Genomic DNA, 26,268 nt, shown 5'->3' with positions numbered 1-26,268 from the left:
TCTAATGTCCAGTCTGGACGAAATGGGACTCAGGCTGGCCAAGCAACAGGAATCAGAGACTGTTTACAGAGACCTGCTCCACCAACATCCTGGATCAAGCACTTCATATGAATTGAAGCGTCCCAGGGTGAGTGATGAGGGGCTGTGCAGTTATGTGTTCAGGCACACATTTTAATCTGACAGTTCCATCCTTGGTTCTTTTCTTTTAGCATATCTTGAAGAGTGTTCCACTCTACTTTCCTGTAGATTGAGGGACAGTCAAACTTGTCTTGGTGACCTGATGGTCTCACAACTACCGGGAAAGGAAGTAGAGTCCTTGATTGGGGGGGGTGTGTTATTGAAGGCACCCCCCTTTAAGCTGTCCCTGCGTTCTGCTCAGCGATATCCTACACAAACTTTGATTTCATTATACAACCTTGTGTTGTAAAATGATAAATAAATTACCTTGTACCTTGTACCTTGTAAATGTTCGTAGTATTCTACACCACTAATTTAAAACTGCAAATACATTTTGAAAGACATGATGACAGTATTTAACTACAGTAACTACCAATAAGCAACTTGTTGGACTTGCTGCACTTGGCCCTACAGCCATGTCTTTGGGCCAAACAGTCAGTACTGTGAATACAGATGGGTGTGACACCTGGCTGACAGGGCTGTGTACTGTACTACTCATCTGAGGACTGAGGAGAGAACACAGAAATGGAGACCAAAGGGGAAAAGAGGGAACAGTGGAGGAGGAAAAGGGAATATTTTCTGGCAGCAGCAGGCAATGTGGTGGGCCTGGGCAATGTGTGGCGATTCCCCTACCTGTGCTATAAGAACGGAGGAGGTGAGCTGGAACACACAAAGTCAAGATACTGTTATATTTGACATGATTGCACCTTTCATGAAAATTATAATGACGTCTTTACAGATAAAGGTAATCGTCCGTTATTGATTCCTTCATTACTTCTACAGTATATCACAAAGCAGAAAAGTTGGAGAAGAACTTAAAATCTGTAACAATGAAATGTAAATGAAATGTGGATAATGTAAAAGGAACTGGAAGTCAGTTGCAAAAATTCCTCATTATTTGTACATTCAGCATATCTGAAATGATTATACCAGTTTGAATTAAATTAATCTAACCGTTCCCTCTTTGCAGGAGAACAATGTTAAAGTTACAATATATACTATAGCTGCTTCGGATTACATGAGATAAAAAGTCATCATTTCACTTATAGTACATTTGCAAAAGTTTATGAAAGCTCACTCCTACTCTGTATAAAGCATGAGAGAGAGAGAGAGAGAAGGGGGGTGGGGGAGAGGGAAGCACAATACAAATTCCACCTAATTTTAAAATTGTAATAATGTAATGGTAGTGGTAATATTAATATAAATAAAGTAATAATAATAGGAATAATTATAGTAATAAGACTAATAACAACAACTGTAGTAGCAGTTGTCGAGCAGGAACACGGGGGCAGCAGGTGGCCCACAGTCAGAAGTATGTGAAATAGATATCTGATATGGGTCAGGCAAAAAGGCTAGATAGCGCTCCCTAACAGTTATAAAAGGGAGAGCCCCCACCTTTAAATTTGGCCTAGATGTATGAAATTTGGGAGGCAGAAGTATCACCCATACAAAACCCTTGGAGTCATACCCTAAACCCAACAGGAAGTCAGCCATTTTGAATTGAATGTGCACTTTCAGGCCATTTTTTGCCATTTACAGGCTCTGTACTTCAACGAACTCTTCCTACAGAAGTAATCGGATCGACGTCAAATTTGGGCAGTCCAATCGAAAAAGTTGAACGACGTGTCCGTGGCGTGGTGTCGAATGTTTCGCCATGAAACAGGAAGTACATTTTAACTGGATTGTACATGATTGTACAACTGCCCCAAACTTCACAGTTGACTCAGTCAAGAGTCCCGCCCTGAAGACATCTACAGGCCAGTATTCAGTCAAAGTCATAGCGCCACCTACTGGCTACAGGAAATGACACGTTTTATACTTTGATGTACTCCTCCCAGATCCACCTAAAATTTTGGCAGAAAAGCCTTAAGAGCTTGATGATCCTTTATTGTGTCGATTTTCAGTTTTCATCAAATGCTGTTGCCGTGGTGATGCATTATTCGCCATGAAACAGGAAGTTGTTATAACTTGAGTGTACGTTGTCCAATCTCCCCCAAATTTCACATGTTTGATAAGAGTCCGGCTCTGAGGACTACATGCCATTAAGAAGTCATAGTCATTGTGCCACCTACTGGCCACAGGAAGTAGGCCTTTTGTGACAATCATGATTAAAGTCGTAAATTTTTAATGGTGTGATCCACACTTGATATACTGCAACTTGACGCATAATTAGGGGGTGTTGTCTAGCGCCACGTAGTGGACACAGGAAGAGACATTTAACTTTTTCGTTCAGTGTTTAAAATCCATGAAAATTCAGAGATGCGTCGTTTGACCTCCGGCAACACCCCTGCGGATGCCGCACACCCCAACGTGCGGTCAGATGCGAGGGCCCGTTCATCACTGCTTACAGCTTTAATTGTACTTGTTATACAATTTGCACTTGCAGAAAAACAGCCATGTTAATATATTGACTGTTGGCATAAATACAATAAATTGATGAAGTTGTGGTTCCACTCCTGCAGATAATGCAAAATGTTCAGGGTGCCTTCAGTGCATTCTTTTTCCCCTCCTCTAATCCTCTGACTAGCACTACCATCAGATAAAAATTTGTCAAATACTGGTACTTAATGACACTCCCATCAGCATCAGTTGCACTTTGTGTTTGGTGCTAATTAGCAAATGTTAGCTTGCTAACATGCTAATTTAACATTATACCTGTTAAACATCAGTAGATTAGCATTGTCATTGTGAGCATGTTAGCATTAGCTTATTATTAAATGTTAATTACTACGAAGTTCTTGCACACCAGAAGGTCTTACTGATTGTGGATTGGATTAGAACTGAAGCGATTACTTGACTAATCGATTAGTCTTTTCTTTGTTTTAAATCATTGTAAAACTTAATATCTTTGCCTTGGGCTTAGCAAAACTTTTATGGACATTTTTCACTCTTTCTGGCATTTTATGTCAGAAATCCATAATGAATCCATAATGAAAATAATTGTTAGTGGCAGCTCTACAGTGGATCAAACACTCACTTTATTAACACAGATCCAGTCCTTGTCCCAGTGCACAGCATCACTGGTCTAAGGTGTGTTTCTGTGTGTGCAGGTGTCTTCCTGTTGCCTTACTGTCTCTTTGCTGTGCTGTGTGGCATGCCACTCTTCCTGCTGGAGACTGTGATTGGTCAGTACACACAGGAGGGCGCCATCACCTGCTGGACCAAGCTCTGCCCGCTGGCACGAGGTAATCACATAATTTCCGGTTAAGTCACTGTTAACAAAAAACCTTTCCCAAACTCTGTGAGTCTGTGAATTTGAAATGCTGTATGTATTCTGTATATGTTTGTTGTTGAATATATTGAGCATGTAAATTGAAGACACTATGTGACTGAAAATGGACTAGAACTGAAAATTAATTTCTTTGGGTTAAGGTTAGGAAAATAACACTGACTTAAAACTCAGGACCCACTAAGTCTTATAAAAGGGCAATTCCCTGTAGTTAAATTTTATTGATGTCCAAGAGCTTGCCAATACTTGAAGAAGACTCAAAATAATTAACAACCTTGTCTGAACCAGCTTCACAGTTGGAGACAAAAAAGAAATGGTAACTATAGCGCCTTTCTAGTCTTTTCCGACTACTCAAAGCGCTTCAAATACATATCACATTCACACAGTGATGGCAGGTGCCAACTGCTCATCAGTTTAAAGAAAATAACTAATTCACAAGGAAACTTTGACACGTGGGCTGGGGGAAGCCAGGATCGAACCTCCGACCTTCCGATTGGTGGACAACCCGCTCTACTTAAATGCTCTATTTAAAACCCAACATGTAGAAACATAACCCCTCCCTTTGCCACAATCTGGGCTTGCACATTTAAGGAAGGTGACAAAATACAGAAATTAGCATATTTCATGTTTTATATGTTATACGGACTATGCACAAACTAATATAGATTAATTTTGTTTGCCAAAATGTGATGAAATATACAAATCTCTGATGAGCAAACTGTTATGCTGCTTATTTGGGATTTGGGAGATGTAGTGCCACGTAGAAAGTGCTGTCAGTACCAATCACAGATGTAGAGCAGATGAAAATCCGCTGTGTTTAACCAGGTTTAACAGCCAGGGTTCTAACATTCCAAACAGAAGTAACGTGACATTTTCTGTAGCAGACGTCTTCATTTAAAAACTGCATTTTGTGTTTACTTGTATTATCTTTGACTAATATTTAAATTTGTTTGATGATCTGAAACATTTAAGTGTGACAAACATGCAAAAATATAAGAAATCAGGAAGGGGGCAAACACTTTTTCATACCACTGTATGTGAATGGGGTGAATGTGATATTTAGCATAAAGCACTAGACTAGAAATGCCCTATACAAGTACCGTCCATTTACCATTTACAAAAAAGGCTCAGTGCTTTCCTCAAACAGCTGCTCGCTGTGGTTTTTATCAGACCAACAGCAGGAAACAGAGCATCTGTTGGGGACTATTTCCAGCGGCGGATGAATCCACATGTGGTGCTGTAGTGAGTGTTTGGGGCAGCAGGACGGTGTGTGTGGGACTGAGTCAGAATAAACTCTAGTGTGTGTGTTCATGGTGATGAAGGAACATGTCACCCAGTGCAGCAGTGCGGCTCACTGATGTGTTTTAATAGTTTGTGGACAACAGTGGAGCTCTGCGGCTCAGAGGAGGAAGATCCATCAGCTGTGATACACACACACACCTGTTAGCAGATACATTCGCTGCTGGTTTGGCTCTGCACAGGGGATTTGCTGACAATGAGAAAAATATAAAATGTCATGAGCCTTTATTCTTTAAAATTTTGTTTTTTATGTTAAATTCAAGAGTTTGTGATGACCTTGTTCTGGTGACAAAAATGCTGCCAGAGGTTTATACCTACTTCCTTACTCTCATCTTTATATTTTCACCTAACTCATAAACACACCTGCTACACTCGCTGGGGGCTTTCTGATGTTGATTTTTTTAGATTTAAAAGGTGAGACTTGATACATTTTGTATGTGCACATACCTAAAACAAAACTGCTGCATTCATCTTTGTTGAACTATAAACACGTCTATATGTGCTCTATATGAAATTAGAGCCTAAACTGAGATATTTAGGATGTTTTCTCCCTCCAGGGACTGGCTATTCTATCATAATGATCCAGCTGTATTCCAGACTCTACAGCATTATCCTGGCCTGGGCCCTCCTCTACCTCATCTACTGTTTCAGAGACCCTCTGCCCTGGGCCACCTGCAACAATCCCTGGAACACGGGTCAGTATGGGACGAGGGTAGGTGGATGTGTAGCAAATTTAAAACACATACCTACCTCTTTGAAAGATCTCACTGTTTTTTATTGATTCAAGGTATGAGCCAGAGCCCCTTTCAGATATGCACCCATTTACATTAATTTGATGGCAATTTAACATGTTGGTCTCATATTTGAATAAGCACCCTGGTCACTTTTATGTAAAAGTCATGATGCCAATCTTACTAGGTCAGACCAGACATCACTTTCAACACGGCTCAAGTCTGAATTGAATGCTGTCAGATAAACCTAAAGGCTGCAGCACTAAAAGGTTAAATATGCAGAGAGAAATGGGCATCTTGTACCACCTTCTAAGATCACTGTAATACACTGAATATCTCAATCTTCATCTCTTATGCACAAAGAAAATAAACTTAAATAGTTTAATAAACTATGGCTTAACGCTTTAGATCTTTTCTTCACTCTTTAATAACATTAAATGATGAAACTGATGTGTAAATGTATCAGTGGGTTCACAGTTAGAAGTGGAGGCAAGTGTCCCTCACTCTCACAAAGGTCATTAATTAAGGTTTCAACAGCAAAATGTGTGGTAGTTTAGGTGTTGTCACTTCCTGGTTTATTTTGTAGTTTTCTCCTTCCTTTGTGTGTCTTTTGTTTTTACTTCCTGTCTTTGTTTTCCCTCCAGTTTTGATTGTTGGTCCTCCCTTGATTGTTAGCACCTAGGGTAGTTAGTCTGGGTCTTTTCTTTGTTCAGTGTTGGATCATTGTTGTACACATGGTGTTGTTCCTGCCGAGCATTGTTACCGTGAGTTTGCGTTGGATTCTTTGTTCTCCCGTTGACCTTGGTTGGATTTTGGATTTCTGTTTTCCACCTTGGACTCACTCCCCTGCTTTCACCTCTGCCAGCCAGTAACTTATCTGCCTTTTGTCTGTTCATTACCTGTCTGCTTACCGGTCTGCCTGTATTTGCCTGCATACCACCCCACAATAAACACGGTAGTCATCCGGCTACTTCACCCTGATACCACTTCCTCTTCATCTGCTTTTGGGTCCACATACCACTATACAGCATTCCATACGACAAAATGAGCTTTATAATCCATCAGTGAAGCAGCCTGTGACAGAACAGAAAACACTCTTCCTCACTATCATAGTATTTTAAACTCGCCACCTCTCTCTGCGTGCGCTCCCTCTAACACATCAGGTGCCAAATATCAACCAAGCATTGTGGCGCTTTTCTATAAATGTGCTGTTGTGTCTGAATGAAGCCGCGAGGAACATAAACGTAAAAGTCACCTCTGTCTGATGTCACAGCATAAATCCATCACAGTGAACATCCAGTCTGCGTTAATTTTTGTCAATGTTAAGGCCTAATCTCACCAGCATTTTAAGCGGCTACATTTTGTAGTGAAATCAATCTATTTCAATAGAATTGTTGCAATTATTGGATTCAAGGCAAAGTAAATCCGCGCAAATATTTTGCGTCAAGTTGTTCAACTTTAGTGAACTATGACCTGTGAATTTGACAGTGCTGACCTTTGAGGGGACAGAGTCCAAAATAGAGCTCGTAGCTTATTAGCTGTGTTGCACATCCACCTTTATTGAACCTCTTCTGTCGGAGTATAAACCACTCCACAACAGAGGCATGGTTTGCAGACAGGAGTCTATGGTACAACTATGTTTAAATAAAGTGTGTGAACTTATTGTCCTGTTAGCGGCCAAGCTAAGATAGCAAGCTAACATGTTTGCTAAATACATTAGCAAGCTTGTTAGCTCTGAGAACTTTATTTTCCCTCCTCCATAGACTGCTCCAGGTATGAACTATTTTTGTAGGCCACTGGATTTTGGATTATTGCGGAAAATAAGCTCTGTGGCAAAAGTTTGATACTTACACCACGTTTTGTTCACCAAGATAATCTTCACAAAGGAACACTACTTTTATGATTTTTGAAGCTTAAATGCAATCACCAGAAGTGAAAAGCTACTCTTAGGCTATGAAAGAACTATACCATGGTTGCATGCCAAATAAGAGGAAGCCTCAAGGAGACAAGAGTGTGTTTGGAATAATAATAATAATAAGAATAATAATGATGATAATAATAAGCCTTTATTCCTATAGTGCTTATTTATATTGCAATATTTGTCGATCGGCATGTGACCCCAGACACATTCAAAAATTTAGTTAAAGTCCAGCTGACTTCATTGTCTTCATCTTTTCCTTTCGGCTGTTCCCTTTCAGGGGTCGCCACAGCGAATCATGTGCCTCCATCTAACCCTGTCCTCTGCATCCTCTTCACTCACACCAATTAACTTCATGTCCTCTCTCACTACATCCATAAATCTCCTCTTTGGTCTTCCTCTAGACCTCCTGCCTGGCAACTCCAACCTCAGCATCCTTCTACCAATATATTCACAGTCTCTCCTCTGAACATGTCCAAACCACCTCGATCTGGCCTCTCTGACTTTATCTCCGAAACGTCTAACATGAGCTGTCCCTCTGATGTACTCATTCCTGATCCTGTCCATCCTCGTCACTCCCAAAGAGAACCTCAACATCTTAAGCTCTGCTACCTCCAGCTCTGCCTCTTGTCTTTTCTTCAGTGCCACTGTCTCTAAGCTGTACAACATCGCTGGTCTCACCACCGTCTTGAATACCTTTCATTCCTGCTGAGACTCTTTTGCCACACAACACACCAGACACTTTTCTCCACCCGTTCCAACCTGCTTGCACTCACCTCTTCACCTCTTTTCCACAGTCTCCATTGCTCTGAACCGTTGACCCTAAGTACTTAAAGTCCTGCACCTTCTTCACCTCTGCTCCCTGTAACCTCACCGTTCCACCTGGGTCCCTCTCATTGACGTACATGTATTCTGTCTTACTGCGGCTGAGCTTCATTCCTCTGTTTTCCAGAGCTGACCTCCATCTCTCTAGATTTTCCTCCACCTGCTCCCTGCTTTCACTACAAATCACAATGTCATCCGCAAACATCATAGTCCATGGAGATTCCTGTCTAACCTCATCTGTCAGCCTGTCCATCACCAGAACAAACAAGAAGGGGCTCAGAGCCGATCCTTGATGCAAACCCACCTCCACCTTGAACTCCTCTGTCACACCTACAGCACACCTCACCACGGTCTTACAGCTCTCATACCTGTCCTGCACCACTCTAACATACTTCTCTGCCACTCCAGACTTCCTCATACAATACCACAGCTCCTCTCTCGGCACCCTGTCATACGCTTTCTCTAAATCTACGAAGACACAATGCAACTCCCTATGACCTTCTCTGTACTTCTCCATCAGCATCCTCAAAGCAAATACTGCATCTGTTGTACTCTTTCTAGGCATGAAACCATATTGCTGCTCACAAATGCTCACCTCTGCCTTTAGCCTAGCTTCCACTACTCTTTTCCACAACTTCATTGTATGGCTCATCAGCTTTATTCCTCTGTAGTTGCCACAGCTCTGCACATCTCCCTTGTTCTTAAAAATTGGCACCAGTACACTTCTCCTCCATTCCTCGGGCATCCTCTCACTCTCCAAGATCTTGTTAAACAAACTAGTCAGAAACTCTACTGCCACCTCTCCTAGACACTTCCATACCTCCACAGGTATGTCATCAGGACCAACTGCCTTTCCACCCTTCATCCTCTTCAACGTCCTCCTCCCTTCACTCTTGCTAATCTTTGCTACTTCCTGCTCCACACCAGTCACCTCTTCTACTCTTCGTTCCCTTTCGTTTTCCTCATTCATCAACTCTTCAAAGTACTCCTTCCATCTTCCCATCACACTCCTGGCACCTGTCAATACATTTCCATCCTTATCTTTAATCACCCTAACCTGCTGCACATCCTTCCCATCTCTATCTCTTTGTCTGGCCAACCTGTACAAATCCACCTCTCCCTCCTAGCATACAAGTCCTCATATGCTCTTTGTTTGGCTTTTGCCACCTCTACCTTCACCTTACGCTGCATCTCCCTGTACTCCTGTCTACTCTCTTCAGTCCTCTCAGTGTCCCACTTCTTCTTAGCTAACCTCTTTCTCTGTATACACTCCTGAACTTCCTCGTTCCACCACCAAGTCTCCTTGTCCGCTTTCCTCTTTCCAGATGACACACTGAGTACCCTCCTACCTGTCTCCCTGATCACATTAGCTGTAGTGGTCCAGTCATCTGGGAGCACTTCCTGACCACCCAGAGTCTGTCTCAGCTCCTCCCTGAAAACTACACGACATTCTTCCTTTTTCAACTTCCACCACTTCGTCCTCTGCTCTGCCTTTGTCCTCTTCATCTTCCTCACCACCAGAGACATTTTACACACTACCATCCTGTGTTGTCTGGTTACACTCTCTCCTATCACTACTTTACAGTCACTGGTCTCTTTCAGATTACAATGTCTACACAAGATGTAGTCTTGAACATTCCTCACAAACCCCTCTTTCAGGATAACTCCTACTGTTTCTCTTCCTATCTGACCCATGGTAGAACAACTTGAACCCTGCTCCTAAGCTTCTGGCCTTGCTACCTTTCCACCTGGTCTCCTGGACACACAGTATGTCCACCTTCCTTCTCTGCATTATGTCAATCAACTCTCTAGCCTTCCCTGTCATAGTCCCAACATTCAAAGTCCCTACTGTCAGTCCTACATTCTTAGCTTTCCTCTTCTCTCTCTGCCTTCGAACGCACCTTCCTCCTCTCCTTCTTCATCTTCGACCAACAGTAGTCCAATTTCCCCCGGTACCCTGCAGGTCAACAGCACCGGTGGCGGTCGTTGTTAACCCGGGCCCCGACCGGTCCAGTATGGAAGTCATTTTCACGATTCGCATTTTTAATTTGGCATGTGTTTTACGTCGGATCCCCTTCCTGACATAACCCTCTGCATTTATCCAGACTTGGGACTGGCACAAGAAGACACTGGCTTGTGCCCCCTTGTGGTTGCATTCTGACTTCATTGTCTAATGAATGCATTATGCTACAACAGTGCATCATGCATTGGTATTTATCATAGCTCTTATTTATCAGACAGTACCATTGGTTAAAATCTTAATTTAGCTGCCATGGTGTCAGAAGATTAATTGCCTTTGTAGTCTTATCAGTAAATATGTGTGAAAGCACCTCTGACATAATAAGAAATATAGCCACCTGCGGCAATTCCGGTAGAAGTTTAAAGGTTTTGATCTGGACCTGGTCAAACGTGGCCTAGATGTGATAAAAGCAATGAAATCTCCCTTTTTTGCGTTTTCACAAATAGTATGAAGAAAATATACAATTTTTGGTTCATAGTCTGATTCGTGTTATGCCATGCCCAGTTTTTTTTGCATTTGTAGCTCTCCTAGTGGTCAACTTGAATGAAACTTTCAGGGTATGTTTCAAGTACTTCTGTGACATATCCTGTACGATTTGTGATTGGCCCAATGGTTGTTGTAATTAAGGCCCAAAAACTGCATTTTCCCTATTTATTTCCCCAATGCCTCCTTCTCCCCAGTCCTCCCGACTCCATATTTCGGCAACAAAATTACTCCATAAATCTACTAGAATGCAGGAAAACAGTCTCTGAAATTAACAATTTTCTGGTGGAAGATCCCCAGATACCCTGGTTAAGTTTGGTCTCCCGATTTAGGCTATGATGTCTGAAGGTTGGCAGGTATGATGATCAATCATACTTAGTCATCATTGACCATAATTATTGACTTGGCTTTTCATCTATAAATGTTTTAAAATTGTGAATTTTGCTGCTGAACTTTTTAAACAAAATTCCTGGGGATTCCGGAGTGATGACCCCGACCCCTGCGGGAGGTAATGTCACAGAAGGCCTGCTCATAAAATGCACTGACTTCACCGATGCAGAATCTCACTCCAAACTAAATTGAAAAGTTGGCAGCCCTGGTTTTATTGAATGAAATGATGTACAATAATAAACAAAATGCCAGGGGTGAGTAAACAGAACAGTGAACTATCGTGACAAGAGTCTTAGTTAATAATCGTGATTTGTTACAATGTTCAAGATGAGAAGACAAAACAAATTGGAAGAAAGGGTGTGGTAATGTTTCTTAATTGAAAATAACAGGATTGAATAACTGCAAATCAAAAATGACCCCAGGTTTCTGGAAACAAACTAAGTTAGAAGTCAGTGAACCTAGATGTTGTAAAATTTCAAATGTCTGATTTGGGGCAAAGACAAGAACTTCAGATTTGTTGTACTAAATTGAAAAAGTATCTGAACATGTGATAGGTGTGTTGGACACAACTTGAATAAAAATGAGAAACCCCACACACTATTGTTTACTGCTGGAATATTTATTAGTTAGACATTTTGGTCTGTTCGATCTTCACTTTAGTACTAGTAATGTTGCTGTAATGTTTAATTTATGATTAATTAGCACTTTCGTACTTGTCATTTTCTATTTTTGACCTTTGTATAGTTTTGTGTTATATGGATGCTGCTGTAATGTTTTAGATATCGTCTGATCATCTGATTGGATATTTGAGGCAGCATCTCTGTATATGGAACTCTTGTGATACTTACACCCACATACCCGATGAAGGGTGTAAGGACTGAAATGTTGTAAAATAAACGTTGAATAAATCATTAAGTCATTTGCCATCACCACATCTGGACACTTAATCATCTGTGTTGAGGGGAAACTCTTTTGTTACAGAGTTTCCCCTCTGGGATGAATAAAGTGTTTCTGATTCTGATCTGATTCCATTTCAGTAACTGTGTGATATGACACTTAATCAACACGGCCATTTGCCTTCCTATTAACAGACAGATGTGTGGACCTCACTTCTGCAAACTGGACTGAAATACACAGTGGCAACCTGACAGTAAACTCGACATTTGGAAATCTCACCAAGTCTTCAGTCTCCGAGTTCTGGGAGTGAGTCAGTGTTGTCACATCAAGCTCATGATAAATTACATAGGGCGGCAGCAATGGATCAATTATAAAGTACATTGTGTTCTTGTTAAATACCGTAATTCTTCATGTGTATAACCATCACTGACTGCCTGGTGTCCCCGTACAGGAGAGGAGTGTTGTCCATGTCTGGGGGAATAGAGGAGGTTGGTGCAGTAAAGTGGGAGCTGCTGCTGTGTCTCCTGGCCTGCTGGGTGGCCTGCTACTTCTGCATCTGGAAAGGGGTCCGCTCCACAGGAAAGGTCTGTGAACATCGGTGTGAGGATTTTATATACTTCTCATTTTCTTCACAAATGAATTATGGATGAAAGGTAATAGATAGTTAGATATACAAAACACAGAACTCCTGTGTCCTGCATCTCTGGTGTTTTTAGGTTAAGACTACAAAACACTTGGTAATGGTTTGGGAGACTTTATACTTTTGTTTGAATATTGAGGGTTAGGGTTATTTAATTAGTCTTGACTCGTTCTGTTAGGGTTAAAGTTAGGCAGGGTTTAAATTGGGCCCGACCCTTCTGGAGCTGAGCTCCGCCTCCTGACTTCCATATCACACCCCGTAGAGGTCAGCTCACACATGAGACACCCGCTTTTAGACTCTGTCTCATGCTCTTGTGCCACTCAAAAAAATGTCATGTTGATCGAGAGGAAGAAACTAAGCCACTCATTGATGAAAAATAGAGTTTTAATGCGAATAAGGCAGAGTTTAATCTTAATCAATGGCTGAGTCCTACCAATACTGTCATTGAATGGAGTTTTGCAAAAAACACACACATTCCAAGTTGAACAGTGAAATCATTTGGCATAAAGCAGCCATCCACTGGATGATTTCTGACCTCCATCAGAGAGGTTGGGACATTCTTCCTTTCAGCAAAAGTCCAAACATTGTTCTGCAGAATGAAACAAATGTTTTCCTGTTAGGGGATTAATACAAGGAGCCCAAGCAGCGACCGCCAATTTGTTGTCAAACTGCAAACTGGCCTCCGTCTTCTCTGACGCTGTGTCCAGTCTTGCAGTTCTGTGAGATAACCACACCCCCTTCATTTGAATATAACAAATGGAAATGTGGCATTATGAAATAGTCCAATGAAATAAATAAATGTGGCAGCACAGGAGCTTTGGACCGCCGAGAGGAGGTTTTCAGGGCCGACATGGAATACAGTACGGAGGTGATTTACAGCGGCTCCGACCAGGACTCTGACTCCGTTACTCAGCCGGTGCTCTGAGCTCCCAGTCCGGGCAGAGTCAGCTAATAGGACCGCTGACTAGCTAAGCAGCAGTTAGCGGTTACCTAGCAACAAGTAAAGCTATGTTATATTTTCTCCATAAAACATGATCTCTGTGACGTTGCAGCTGATGTGATGCAAGAACATTTCAGACTCAATCTGATAATAAGGTATCATCATCATCACCCAGTTTCACCAAAATCAGTGAATACAGTCATAAAGTTGTGTTTTTGTACAGTAATCCAGGACTCAGTGAGGCCCGGCCGCCTTCTCGCCTTTCTGCCACAAGCGGACTACGCACATGAGCAAAGCAGCAGATCAAGCAAGTGACGTCCTAACTGAAGACCCGCCTTGATGAGAGCACTGACAGTTTGCATTTTCATTTTCATGTTGACCCCAAAAGAGTGTGGTGACATCTAAATGCAAAGACTGGGGGCGCTGTTTTGCTCATTGCATTTGAATATTGTCCACTGTACAGCGGGTTACCACTTTGAAAATTAAATGTCAAACAGCTTTTCCATTTTCATTTTGATAGTCATAGAATGCCCATACAAGTATGTGAAAATGTAATTATTGCATTTTTATTTTTACTCAAATAACATATACATATGTGGAAAATGATAATGCTATTGTGGAATTACATTTTCATTTTCAATTTTACATCATTATTTGAATATAGTCCCATTTATGCTTCCATAGTTGTTGTGGCGTTGCATTATTCACCACGAAAGAGGAAGTTGAGTGTACATTGTCCAATCTGCCCCAAATTTCACACGTTAAGAGTCCCAGCCTGAGAACATCTTCATGCCAATTAGGCCTTGTAGTCATTGTGCCACCTACTGGCAACAGGAAGTAAGCCTTGCATGACAATCATCATTTAAATTTTACAAAATTTTCATATACTGGAACATAAAGAATAATTAGTGGGTATTCTCTAGCGCCACATAGCGGATGCAGGAAGTGACATTTAACTCCTCCGTGGAGCATTTAAAACACATGAAAATTCAGAGCTGCATCGTCCGACCTCCGGCACCGATGGCGCGACTGCTGCACGGCCCGACGTGCGGTCAGGTGCGAGGGCCCGTTCATCACTGCTTGCAGCTTTAATATTTGTATTATTTCTCTATTATGCAACAGTACATCTGGGTTGGATATTCAGGTGTGTTAAGCTAGTAGTGGCTAATGTAGCCTGTAGCCTGCAGCAGAGATGAGCAGTGGTCTACAGCGGTCTGGTAATCTCACTTCTTTCTAACGCCACACCAACAATTATTTCATTCTTCAGCCCCAGCTGATGCTGACTCAAGTGACATCACTTGAGGACATTCCTAACACCTGGAAACACACGCTGATTTCCCCTTTTAAAGGACCGGTTTGATCTACCAAAGTCAGCTATTTATAATGCAAAATACCCTCCAGACATTGTTTCCTTGCTGAGCCGCTGCTGAGGGATATGTCCTGGCAGTAGCATGTAGATTGTGTTTTGTCCAGGCAGCAAACCTACATGCAACAGCCAAGACATACATATATATATATATATATATATATATATATATATATATATATATATATATATATATATATATATATACACAAAAAGTGTGTATATATCTATATATATATATATATATATATATATATATATATATATATATATAGAGATCTATATATATATATATATATATATATATATAGATATATATCTATATATATATAGATATAGATATATAGATATATATATATAGATATATATATATAGATATAGATATAGATATAGATATATATATCTATATATATATATAGATATATATATAGATAGATATATATATAGATATATATATATATATACACACTTTTTGTATAAATCTTGCACTCAAGCTTTATTCATTAGCTTCAACTGAACGTAAGACTATATTTTTACATGAAACAAGGAGATCATTTTGACCCCAATATTTAACAGTACACATAGTCACTCTACAAAGGTACATTACCTTTCACGGCCATTATGGAGAGGAGGAATGATCACAGAGAGCAGTAACAGCATGTGAATGTACTGTATTAAAATAGAGATCCAAAACGTATCCTTTAACTAAGTGCTTTCACCTGCCTAAACATAACCAGCTGCCAGGAGCAGATATCGTAAGAAAACAAATGAAATCCTTTGACAGTGAGTATTTTTCAGATACGTTTAATGTAAATGTTTCTTTGCTATGTTAATGTTGTTAGGGTTAGGTGAATAGGAATATCATTTTCAGGAGACAGAATTGTTTTTTGTTTGTCCCACATGTTTAGCTGTCATTTCTACAGTATCAACATTACATGCTGCATGTGAAGATTTTTACATTGTCACATTTTGTATTTATATAATGGGAATACGGTTCAGTGTTAGATGTCAGCCCATCACTACTTTTCAGAGCATCCCATTAAGATTGAGCCCACTGTGATGGAGTCACTCAGACATTTAATGCTGCAGCCATTCTGCCCCTTGTCATCAGAAGCCAAAACCAGGAGTGAGGGTGTAAGCATAGTTTGCTCTTGAGTCCAGTTAGATTAAAGATTCACCACAAGGGAAGCCATTTGAGAGTTACAAGATTGATTTATTGATAATTTCAATCAATCTTGTCCAAAATCAATCAAGATTTTGATTGTAGTTCCCTTTATGCTACTCAAAAACAAACATTATGTACAAATATCATATACAGTAGATTAGTGTGTGTGTGTGTGTGTATAAAAAAATAAGTCATAGAAATAAAATGGAGTGCTGGGGATGAATTTAGGAGTCTCTCACAGCCTGAGGGAAGAAGCTGCTCTGTAGTCTGGTGGTACAGCAGCGGATACTTCTGTATCTCTTTCCAGATGGCAGCAGAGTGAACAGGCTGTGGCTTGGCTGGGCACTGTCCTTTAGTATACACTGGGCTGTGCACAGACACCTCACTAATATCACTGATGCTCAGTAGGTTGGTACCACTGATCTTCTGAGAGGTTTTAATCACCGCTGCAGAGACCAAACTCCAGTCTCTGCAGCTCTGGAGGCAGAAATACCTGCTGAAAGCGACAGAAGGAGAGAGGAAAGAAACGAGAAGGCACAGAACTACGGGAGAGAGAAGATGTCGAGTTAGTAACATGCAGTAATGGGATAAAAATTCATACAGATGGAGAGGGAGAGAAGGAGAGAGGAAAGAGGTGCATCATGGGAAGTGTCCCGGCAGTCTAGGCCTATAGCAGCATAACTAAGGGATGGTTCAGGGCTCACCCAAGCCAACCCTAACTATAAGCTTTATCAAAGAGGAAAGTCTTAAGCCTACTCTTAAATGTGGAGATGGTGTCTGCCTCCCAAACCCAAACTGGGATCTGATTCCACAGGAGAGGAGCTCATGACCGCCAATCTGAACTGTCTGGGATCTGTTTGTAAGGAAGTCCAATATCCAATTACAGAGTATGGTACTCAAACCCAGAGTTTTCCAGTCAGTTTCATGGGGGAGATTGTGTTGAATGCTGAGCTGAAATCAACAAACAGCTTTCTGATGTAGGCGGTGTTGTTCTCGAGGTGTGTGAAGATTGAGTGGAGGGCAGTGGAGATGGCATCCTCTGTGGATCTGTTGGTTCTGAAAGCAAACTGGTGAGGGTCCAGGCTGGCTGGGATGTTGTTCTTTATGTGCTGGAGAACCAGTTTCTCAAAGCACTTCATCAGAATGGGGGTGAGAGCCACAGGGCAGTAGTCTTTTAGACTAGACACTGCAGACTTTTTAGGTACAGAAAAGATGGTGGCTGTCAGGTGGGAACAATCTCCTGTGACAGTGATATGTTAAAAATGTCATTGATAACATCAACTAGCTGGTTGGCACATGTCTTTAGAACACGGGCAGGGATTTCATCAGGCCAAGCAACTTTACTCATATTCACTCTCAGCAGGATTCTTGTCACATCCGCTGTGGATACTGACAGGAGCAAAGGAGCAGTGTTTCTGTGACCTGATGCAATGATTGTATATGGCCAGCAATATGTTAAATGACCACTGAAATTTCAGGTGGTGTATTTCACGGCTGTGTTCCCCTATGTGACGCTAGCCATCCTGCTGGTCAGGGGGTTGACGCTGCCAGGAGCCTGGCAGGGTGTGGTCTACTATCTGTATCCAGATCCTTCTCGCCTGGCAGACCTTCAGGTGAGACACCTTCATGCAGCTTTACAGTGTCTGCAAGTGTCACACATATCTGGGCCAGTTATCATTGCAAAGAACTGACCAGACAAAAGGATGTAGATAAATCAAAAAACCCCTGTGACACACTCACACAATATGACCTGATTACATGTGGCTTTTCATCTTTGTTCATCAGGTGTGGATGGAGGCTTGCGCTCAGGTCCTGTTCTCCTATGGTGTTGCATCAGGAACCATAATCACACTGGGCAGCTACAACAAAGTCAAGAACAACTGTTACAGGTAAGTCATGTGATCAGTACTTCCACTAATACATTGTGGAAGTTGTGTTATTGGAGTTTTGCTCAACACATTCCAAACACTTTTTGTTAATCTATCCCCACAATGCTGTGTTAGCATTGTTAACTCAAAATGATGGGCGACCACTTTGCCATGTGCTGCTCTTTAGGTTTGTTACCTGACATACGTGTGCCAAACCAACCAGTTAGTCCTCAAGTCTTTTCTCTTATGAAGCAAAACATACAGGTTAAACATTGGTCACAAACAAGACAATAATGCACAGGGCTTGAAATGCAACATTATCCATCATAGGTTACAATACATAGGTTTACATAGCATATATATATAGCACAGCATAGTATAGCATATATGTATAACATATATAACAAGTATGAAACGCTGTTCAACGACTGGCCAGGTGTGTGAATTTGAGAAAGTAGGCAGGCTTTTACCTTCTCTCTCAAGATCTCTTTTTTTCCATTTCATTCAATTCATTTTTTCAACTTGGTTTGGTAAATACATGTCTGGTTCCTCACCACCGATGAAGAGCAGTGCACTGCTGCTTTCCTAAGCTCAATGGAATGCGTTCAGTCTGCCACATACTGAAAGAGATGCTCCAAAGTGGGATTAAATGATGGGTGTAATAATTAATGTACACATTTATGACTGCATCCTAACAATACTGGTCAAAAGATTGAAGGGATGCAGTGCAGCTCAACTCAGCTTTTTCCTTTAGACATCTCAGAGAGGGGTATCTCAAAACCAAAACTACCTGCAGGACTAGACACATTTAGGGGCAATAAGAAGTTTTTGGGGGTGTGAACCAACATTTTAATGATGCCTGTAGCTGTCTGCCCAACATCCTGAGGTCTAACAGTAACAGCATGGTCTCTGTCCGAGGACACTGTCAGTACATTGTCCCACGCAGTTCTACTCTGTATGCTAAGCTCTGTGTGTGTGTGTGTGTGTGTGTGTGTGTGTGTGTGCAGGGACAGTCTGTGGTTGTGTGTGCTCAACAGTAGCACCAGCTTTGTTGCTGGCTTCGCTGTCTTCTCAGCTCTGGGCTTCATGGCCCACAAACAGGGAATTCCCATCAACATGGTGGTCGAATCAGGTATGATTTAAAGCCTAAAGCTACTGTCACTGTTAGACACGAAAATCAAATTTACCCTCACACTTTTGCTAGAAAAGGACAAAAATCTAATACAAAGCAAGTGGAGAGGACAACAACTGAAATGTCCCTTCTGTCCTCCCAGGTCCTGGGCTGGCGTTCATTGCTTTTCCTCAGGCTGTAGCCATGATGCCCCTGCCTCAGCTGTGGGCTGCCTGCTTCTTCCTTATGCTTATTCTGTTGGGACTGGACACACTGGTAAGACGAAGAGGACACGCGACATACTGTAGCTGTCGTGCACAAAGTACAGTATTCATTTAATGTATAAAGATATGCTGCAAATGTTTATGCTGGTTCAGTGAACACCTATGTAAAACTGCAGCTTAAAGCCTATACAGTATGTGGAGAATTTAATAGAATTAGGCCTATATAAAATCATTCTGTTTGTATGCATTATTAGCCATGCTAGCATTAGCCATACTAGTGTGGCTCTATGGGCTGAAATATCTATTGGATGGATTGCTATAATATTTGCTAAATGCTGTATATCCATGGTGGCCAGAGCATTTTAGTAACTTTGGTGATCTTCTGACATCTAACATCAGGTAAAAATTTTATGTGTCCAATACTTTGTTTTATGATCAAATACCTGCAAAACTAATGCCATCCCATCAGCCTCAGCTGTACCTTGTGTTTACTGCTAATTAGCTAAAAACGAGATGTTGGACACAGTAAACATTTCCTGCGCCAGGATGTTAGCATTGTCATGTTAGCATGCTCGCTAGTGGCTGTAAGCACAAAGTCTTGTTGGAATGAACTGAATTGATGAAATAAATGTCCAGATATTTTGGAAATATTTAGTTTAGGTTTAGGTGTAAATGCAGAGGAGGAGTTCTGCAGGACTTGTTTTGGAAAATGTGAATCCTCAGCAGCACGATAAAAGGGTTAATAACTCCCGGAGTACTGAGCTAGTGATGTTTCTGACTGGATGCAGACAGCTGGCCAAAAGATTACCCAAAAGTATGAGAAAACAAGTGCAAAATAAAAGCAATGGTTTGTTTGGGTCAGCACACCTGGGCACAGATGGATGTGCCAAGTTGGTAGCATATTAGCTAGTCAAAACAGCTGCCTGAGTCAGAGGGGGTGCTTTCAGATGAAAAAGGAGATATATAGAATCTATTATTTTGATCATTTTAATCCTTTACCAGGAGAAAATCTTGATAGTCATTTATAATAATTAATTAATTATTATAAATGACTATCAAGATTATTAATAAATTAATTAATTATTAAATAATCAATTTAGTCTGGATCTGAAGTTGCTACAGAGTTCTCGTCTTGGGACAGTGACCGGTATATTTCATCAACAACCAACAACCGAGGTTTTATAAATGTTGATTTAACTACTAACTACACACACAACTATAACTACTAGACACACAAATAAACGGATAAATGTAAACACGGTAAATGGACTGGACTTATATAGCGCCTGTCTAGTCTTTTCCGACTACTCAAAGCGCTTCAAACATGAATGAATGATATGAACACCGCGATGTGGGAATCATTAATTACCTTTATACTGTCTCCTTCAGCTGCCATGCAATTAGCTTGATTAAATCACATGGAAGCACCGCCCTGCTAAAAACCACACACACTTCTACACACAGACTGGTCAATTATAATTTGTTATTTCGCTAGTTAATGCAGGACACTGCCAGTCACCAGGGCTCATTATCCCTGTGCATCATTTCATCCTTTCAAATGTTTCTGGCAACAATGGCCTTTTACGTTCTATTCTTACATGCATTACGATATGCATTACATATAGCAGTTATTATGTTGATTATTCTATAGATTTATTTTGTTTGTTTATTCTGTTGAATAAATCTGCAACATCATGACAGGACCTGAATTAATATCGTAATATCTCCATAAACATAGCTGAAAAGCCACTATCTGCCTTTGGCAGTGTGTTCACGTCATGCCAGTGTTCATTTTGGCAGCTATTTTAGATTTAGTCTTAGTCTCTAGATTTTAGTCATTTTTATCCTTCATAGTTTTAGTCAACGACAACAGTTTGACTAGATAGTAATTGCAAAGCCATTTAGCTTTTTCTGGTGAGGACTGGAGTGAGGACTGGAGTGAGGACTGGAGTGAGTCAAAATGGATCAAGCATGATTACAAGTTGCCTGTCCAAATATATAAATAAATAAACTCGCAGGCTATAAACATTAGAATAGCAACACATGCGCGCTGACACGTTAACAGGTCTGAAAAGCTAACACAGTTGTTCCCCATATTTTTCACTCGAACAATAGGACAATATATGATAAAGCATTTCACTTGTCCGACCAAAACGTTTACTAGTCCCAGACAAGTTATAACGTTGATTGTCGAGCCCTGCGTGTTTCACTCACAAGCTTTGAAGCTAGCAAACTGGCGTTCGCTAACACATGAACCCAGCCAACGTTAGCCTGGAAGCCAGGCTCATTCATTCAGTTATTACCGCAAACTGAAAACTTTTTTGTGAGAAACTGGCTTCCAGTTAGCAAACACAACATTAGCAAATTCATATGCTTAGTTAAAATTAGGACTTAGTTAGCTAACTTACATGGCATAAATAGCAGGGTGATGTGACTCTAAGTGTCTCCTCAGGTTGGTTGTATTCTTCCCACCTAATTTGTAGCCACAGTGCGTCTCTACGTCTCCCGTTACTGCACTGCATTGTGTTTTCCTTTCTGCTGAATTATATATAAAGCGTGTCTTTTTTTCCGACCAAACCCTTTTTACGTTGAAGCCATCATGTTGTCATTAACTCGACCAGTGACAGGGATGATCTCTTCATTTGTCGAGCTTGTCATGCTTCACTGTGATTGGCTCAGTTATTTCAGAGCTACAAGAGCAGTGTTGTGATTGGCTGAGAGTGTATTTATTAATCACCGCACCCTTCGATCAATGTATCACATCACCCAGCCCTTTTGCCTAAAGGAAAGTAACCCGACACCTCCTGGTTTCATTGGTGATTGCATGTCCTCTATTAAAATAGGGCCCCACACTTGTGAACCATTTTGTGTAAATGAAACCAGCTACACATGGAGTGAAAGTGAAGACCCAGCCAGGCTCTTTACTATGCATCTTTGATGTAAAGATTTGGTGAAGTTATTCTCTTTTATGTCTGTTTGTGTGTGTTAGTTTGCAGGTTTGGAAACTATAACATCATCAGTGATTGACCTGTTCCCAGGACAGATGCGTAGACCCTGGCGCAGAGAAATCTTCCTCATCTTCTTCTGCTCTGTTTGCTTCATCATACAGATCCCTCTCACAGCTCAGGTACTACCCAGGCCTGTGTAACCATACCCAAACACACACCAGCTAACACTCCACATATTCTCATATTGGAGTATTCTAATTGACACTACATACATGTACCTGTTCTGTGTTGTCCAGGGAGGAGTGTACCTGTTCCAGCTGGTTGACTACTATGGTGCTAATGGAGCATGTATATTATTTGTGTCAATGGTCCAGTGTGTGGCTGTTGGCTGGGCCTTTGGTAAGTGGTATTCAATATATTTCGTTTAAATTTTATTTATATAGCGCCAATTCATAACAGAAGTTATCTCTCTGCACTTTTCCTATAGAGCAGGTCTAGACCGTACTCTTTATAATATTAATTACAGAGACCCAACAGATCCCACCATGAGCAAGCATTTGGCGACAGTGGCAAGGAAAAATACTTCTTCTTCGTCTTCTTTGTCTTCTTCTTCGTCTTCTTCGTCGTCTTCTTCGTCGTCGTCTTCTTCTTCGTCTTCTTCTTCTTGAAAATTCTGTAATGTACCAGATGTTATTGAACTATCCAAGAGCTATTCATCCATCCAATCTCAGGAACCATTTTAGGAACCCTATATGCATTTCACCTGAGAAACCAGCATCTAAATTTCAACCCACTATCCTAGGAATTATGTTCCAACACTTCTAAAAGCTCTGACAAAGCTGCATTTTTGTTGTAACCCAGGCTTTATTGTTGTATGTTTAAGTAAGAGAGAGTTATGAAAAACTCTATCTACTATCTGAAATAGTTTAGAAGAAGTCAGTTACAGCCACAATTAAAGGACACCCTCTCACCTGAATGTAAGGATCAAAGCTATGGAGCCCCAAAACTGACAAAACAAGTAGTAGTAAAAATATTGTTAGCTAAATAATTTCAATGGTGTATAAAAAGAAATAACAGAAAACTAACCATGTCATTTATTGATGTTAATGTTATATTTTTGACTTGTCTGATAACCTTTGTTGGTTTTGGGGCTCCATACAAACCTGCCATATTATTACAGGCCAATCCATTAGTCTGACATATATCACGCTTCTACACCAGCTTTTAAATGATTACTAACAAACTGTAATTATCATGCAGGGGCTGAACGGTTGTGTGATGCAGTTGAAGAAATGACAGGACAGAGACCTTGGGTTCTTTTCAAACTGTGCTGGCGTTACTTCACCCCTCTGATCTGCCTGGTGAGTTACACACTGTTAACAGCTGCAGGAGTCTGAAACAAAGCAGAAATGAAGACAAGTGATGATTTATCAAGTGTCTCTTTTAAGACTAGTTTTAAGTGCATTTTATCAACAACTGATGCATAAAAATGGTATTTTCAGTTCTGTCTATATTTTGATGAATAAATTAACACTCTGGTCAGCTTCCGTTGTCTTAATGAAATGATTTAATTAGTACTGGCATCTTCAACACAACAGTAGCTGCATAGGTTTTGCTGAACAAACAATCCTTCCAACAGTCTAGTCACAAAGAGGGCATGCATGGTTCTGCTCTTAACTTAAGGGGCGGCTGTGGCTTACAGGTAGAGCAGGTCGCCGCTAATCGGAAGATCGGCGGTTTGATCTCGTTTCAACAAAAAACGAATTGTTATAGATAGATAGATAGATAGATAGATAGATAGATAGATAGATATCTCTCTCTCTCTCTCTCTCTCTCTCTCTCTCTATATATATATATATATATATATATATATATATATATATATATATATATATATATAAATAAATCTTGTGCAGGATGCAGCAGAGAACACATTTTATTTAGGCTATTTCAAATATTAGCAGGGCTACAGCCTAATATTTGAGAGAAGAGATGCACTCTAACAATATATGTTCATACTGTTGTTCCTGAGACTGGGCGATATTACAGAAAAAAAAAGTTCCCTCATGTAGGGCACATAAGTTAACAAGGGGTGTAGTTGAAAGGTGAACTGGACAATGGAAGAGAAGATTGCTTGATTATTATTCAAATTTTACCACTGTTTAATATTTCAAACCACAAGTGACAGAAAATTACAACACATCATCATAATTTCTACTTTGCAGCTCTGAGTGTTGTAAAACAACAACGTCTCACTCTCTAATAGGAGTAGTCCTGTTCCTTGATGAAATGAGTGTAGGAGGCTTTATGAATGACTCTCTAGTCCTACTCTGAGGTAGGAGTGTTTTTAGTCCAAGGTCACTTTATGTGCAATTCCTAGGACGTATTCTGAGACACTCAATGAATATGGGCTCAGAATTGGTTTGCATGGGGTATTTCTGACTTGGCACTAGAAGGCTAAAAATGTTGCAGCTGACTTAGCTGTACAAGCAAATCCCTGTGTCAACAAAATACTTCAGACCATCAACACAAAATCAAGCTACAATAGAGGGTTTACTTCCATAAAGCTGGGGGACTTGACAGTGTTCGTGCAGCCTGTTAATCCACAGAAATACTAGTTTGTTCCCCTGCTTTTTCTTCAAGGCTTGCTTCATCTGCTCCTTTCTGGACTACCAGCCCCTGACATCCAGTGGGGGCTATGTGTACCCAGACTGGGCCTACCGTCTGGGCTGGGCCATGGCCCTCTCCTCTGTGGTTGCAGTACCCATCTGGGCTATCTACAAGATCTTCCTCACCGATGGCACCCTCAGACAGGTAAGCGCACAACACATTTTTTAAATTCAGCTTTACTTTTTAAATATTTTTCACCAATATAAATTACATTCATTTGATTTTCATTCTGTTTGTCCTTTGTTTCTGTCCTCAACAGCGTCTGTTGGTCCTGTGGCATCCTGTTAGTGACCCTATTGGTCCCAAGACAAACAAAGAACATATGCTAAATGAAACAGAGATGAAACCAATGTCAGCCCCTTTCCCTGACATGTTGTGATTAATATGAAATATACCTGTATATGATTTCTGTATTGGAAAGATTGCCAAAAGAAGAGCATGTTACTTAAGGTACCCCGTGGAGTTTTTTGTTATGTTTTTATTCAGTGTTTCTCAGCCTAGTAAACGTGTGCATTTCCTTCCTCATTTATGGTAGGATTTGAAACCCACATTGTTTACATTTATGTTTGTGTGCTAGCAGTCGTCTTCTTCCTTGCCTTTCATTGGCACGTTGCTTGGTACATTACTGCCACCAGTTGTTGATCAGTGAAATGGTGTGAAACCATCAGCAGGATTTTGTACTGCATTAACCCTGTTCACTTGCATGTGCATGGGTGTCCTTGTGCGCTACCAGTGGTCAAAAAGCCTTCTCATTCACTGCGATCTGCCTGTGAACAACTAGTTCCACCATCACTGTGAGGCAGGAAATCTCCATCAAAACTCCTGTGTGCTCCGTCCAAGGATGGACTGGCCATTGGGAGTACTCCAACAGCCCACCTCTTTTCCTTTCCCGTGGAGACATCTTATAGCATCATTAACGCTGCAACCACAGGGGAAAAAAATGGAAGTCCCAGGAATAACAAAGATTTGTATGCTAACTAACCAAAGTACTCATAGTACTTAGTCTGTGTGATTAGCTCAGAACTGAATTCTGATCTTAAACTCTGTTAATACAGAGAGAGTGGAACGTTACAAATACAGATACCCGTACAATGTAATGAAAACAGAACTGCAATAAATACCAATTACCTTATTTATTAATGTTTTTGTTGATACTACTTTAGTTGTTTGTGCAGTTGATTCAGTTATTGGCCATTTTTGAGAATGTACTTTGTTATAGTAGTGTTGAAGTGGACTGTATTATATGAAAAAGCGTTTTGTCTACGTCACAACTTCACAAACTACAGTTATAAAATCACCACAGAATCTGACCGGACCCAGTGTAAATAACAATTATAACATTATACAATTATATAAATATACTAGTA

At 40.7% G+C, this 26,268-nt stretch overlaps 1 protein-coding gene across 3 annotated transcripts; it reads left to right on the top strand.

Annotated features, from left to right (window-relative positions):
- The first annotated feature begins 103 nt into the window (after positions 1 to 103).
- On the top strand, positions 104 to 26,041 carry LOC122869573 (sodium- and chloride-dependent betaine transporter-like). Of its 3 annotated transcripts, none has more exons than XM_044182746.1 (14): positions 104 to 127; positions 3,228 to 3,362; positions 5,263 to 5,400; positions 12,164 to 12,275; positions 12,421 to 12,553; positions 17,559 to 17,693; positions 17,866 to 17,969; positions 18,956 to 19,080; positions 19,223 to 19,335; positions 22,273 to 22,410; positions 22,528 to 22,630; positions 23,492 to 23,592; positions 24,875 to 25,045; positions 25,161 to 26,041. In XM_044182746.1, the coding sequence occupies exons 2-14, from the start codon at positions 3,272 to 3,274 to the stop codon at positions 25,278 to 25,280; spliced, it is 1,584 nt and encodes a 527-aa protein (XP_044038681.1). In that variant the 5' UTR covers positions 104 to 127; positions 3,228 to 3,271; the 3' UTR covers positions 25,281 to 26,041. The 3 variants fall into 3 exon arrangements, with proteins under 3 accessions (XP_044038681.1, XP_044038679.1, XP_044038680.1); XM_044182744.1 differs by lacking the exon at positions 104 to 127 and adding an exon at positions 504 to 832; XM_044182745.1 differs by lacking the exon at positions 104 to 127 and adding an exon at positions 1,742 to 1,934.
- Positions 26,042 to 26,268: the final 227 nt, after the last annotated feature.

Source organism: Siniperca chuatsi, linkage group LG21 (genome assembly GCF_020085105.1).
Source record: "Siniperca chuatsi isolate FFG_IHB_CAS linkage group LG21, ASM2008510v1, whole genome shotgun sequence".
Taxonomy (NCBI): Eukaryota; Metazoa; Chordata; class Actinopteri; order Centrarchiformes; family Sinipercidae; genus Siniperca; species Siniperca chuatsi.
The sequence above is the reverse complement of the archived record's forward strand: the minus strand, read 5'-3'. Positions and strand labels throughout refer to the sequence as shown.

Bases quoted from the DNA above. Each gene is read 5' to 3' on its own strand.
- LOC122869573 (XM_044182744.1), top strand. From the start codon at position 703: ATGGAGACCAAAGGGGAAAAGAGGGAACAGTGGAGGAGGAAAAGGGAA. The intron at 3,363-5,262 runs GTAATCACATAA...TTCTCCCTCCAG, and splicing joins GCTCTGCCCGCTGGCACGAG to GGACTGGCTATTCTATCATA. The intron at 12,276-12,420 runs GTGAGTCAGTGT...GTCCCCGTACAG, and splicing joins TCAGTCTCCGAGTTCTGGGA to GAGAGGAGTGTTGTCCATGT.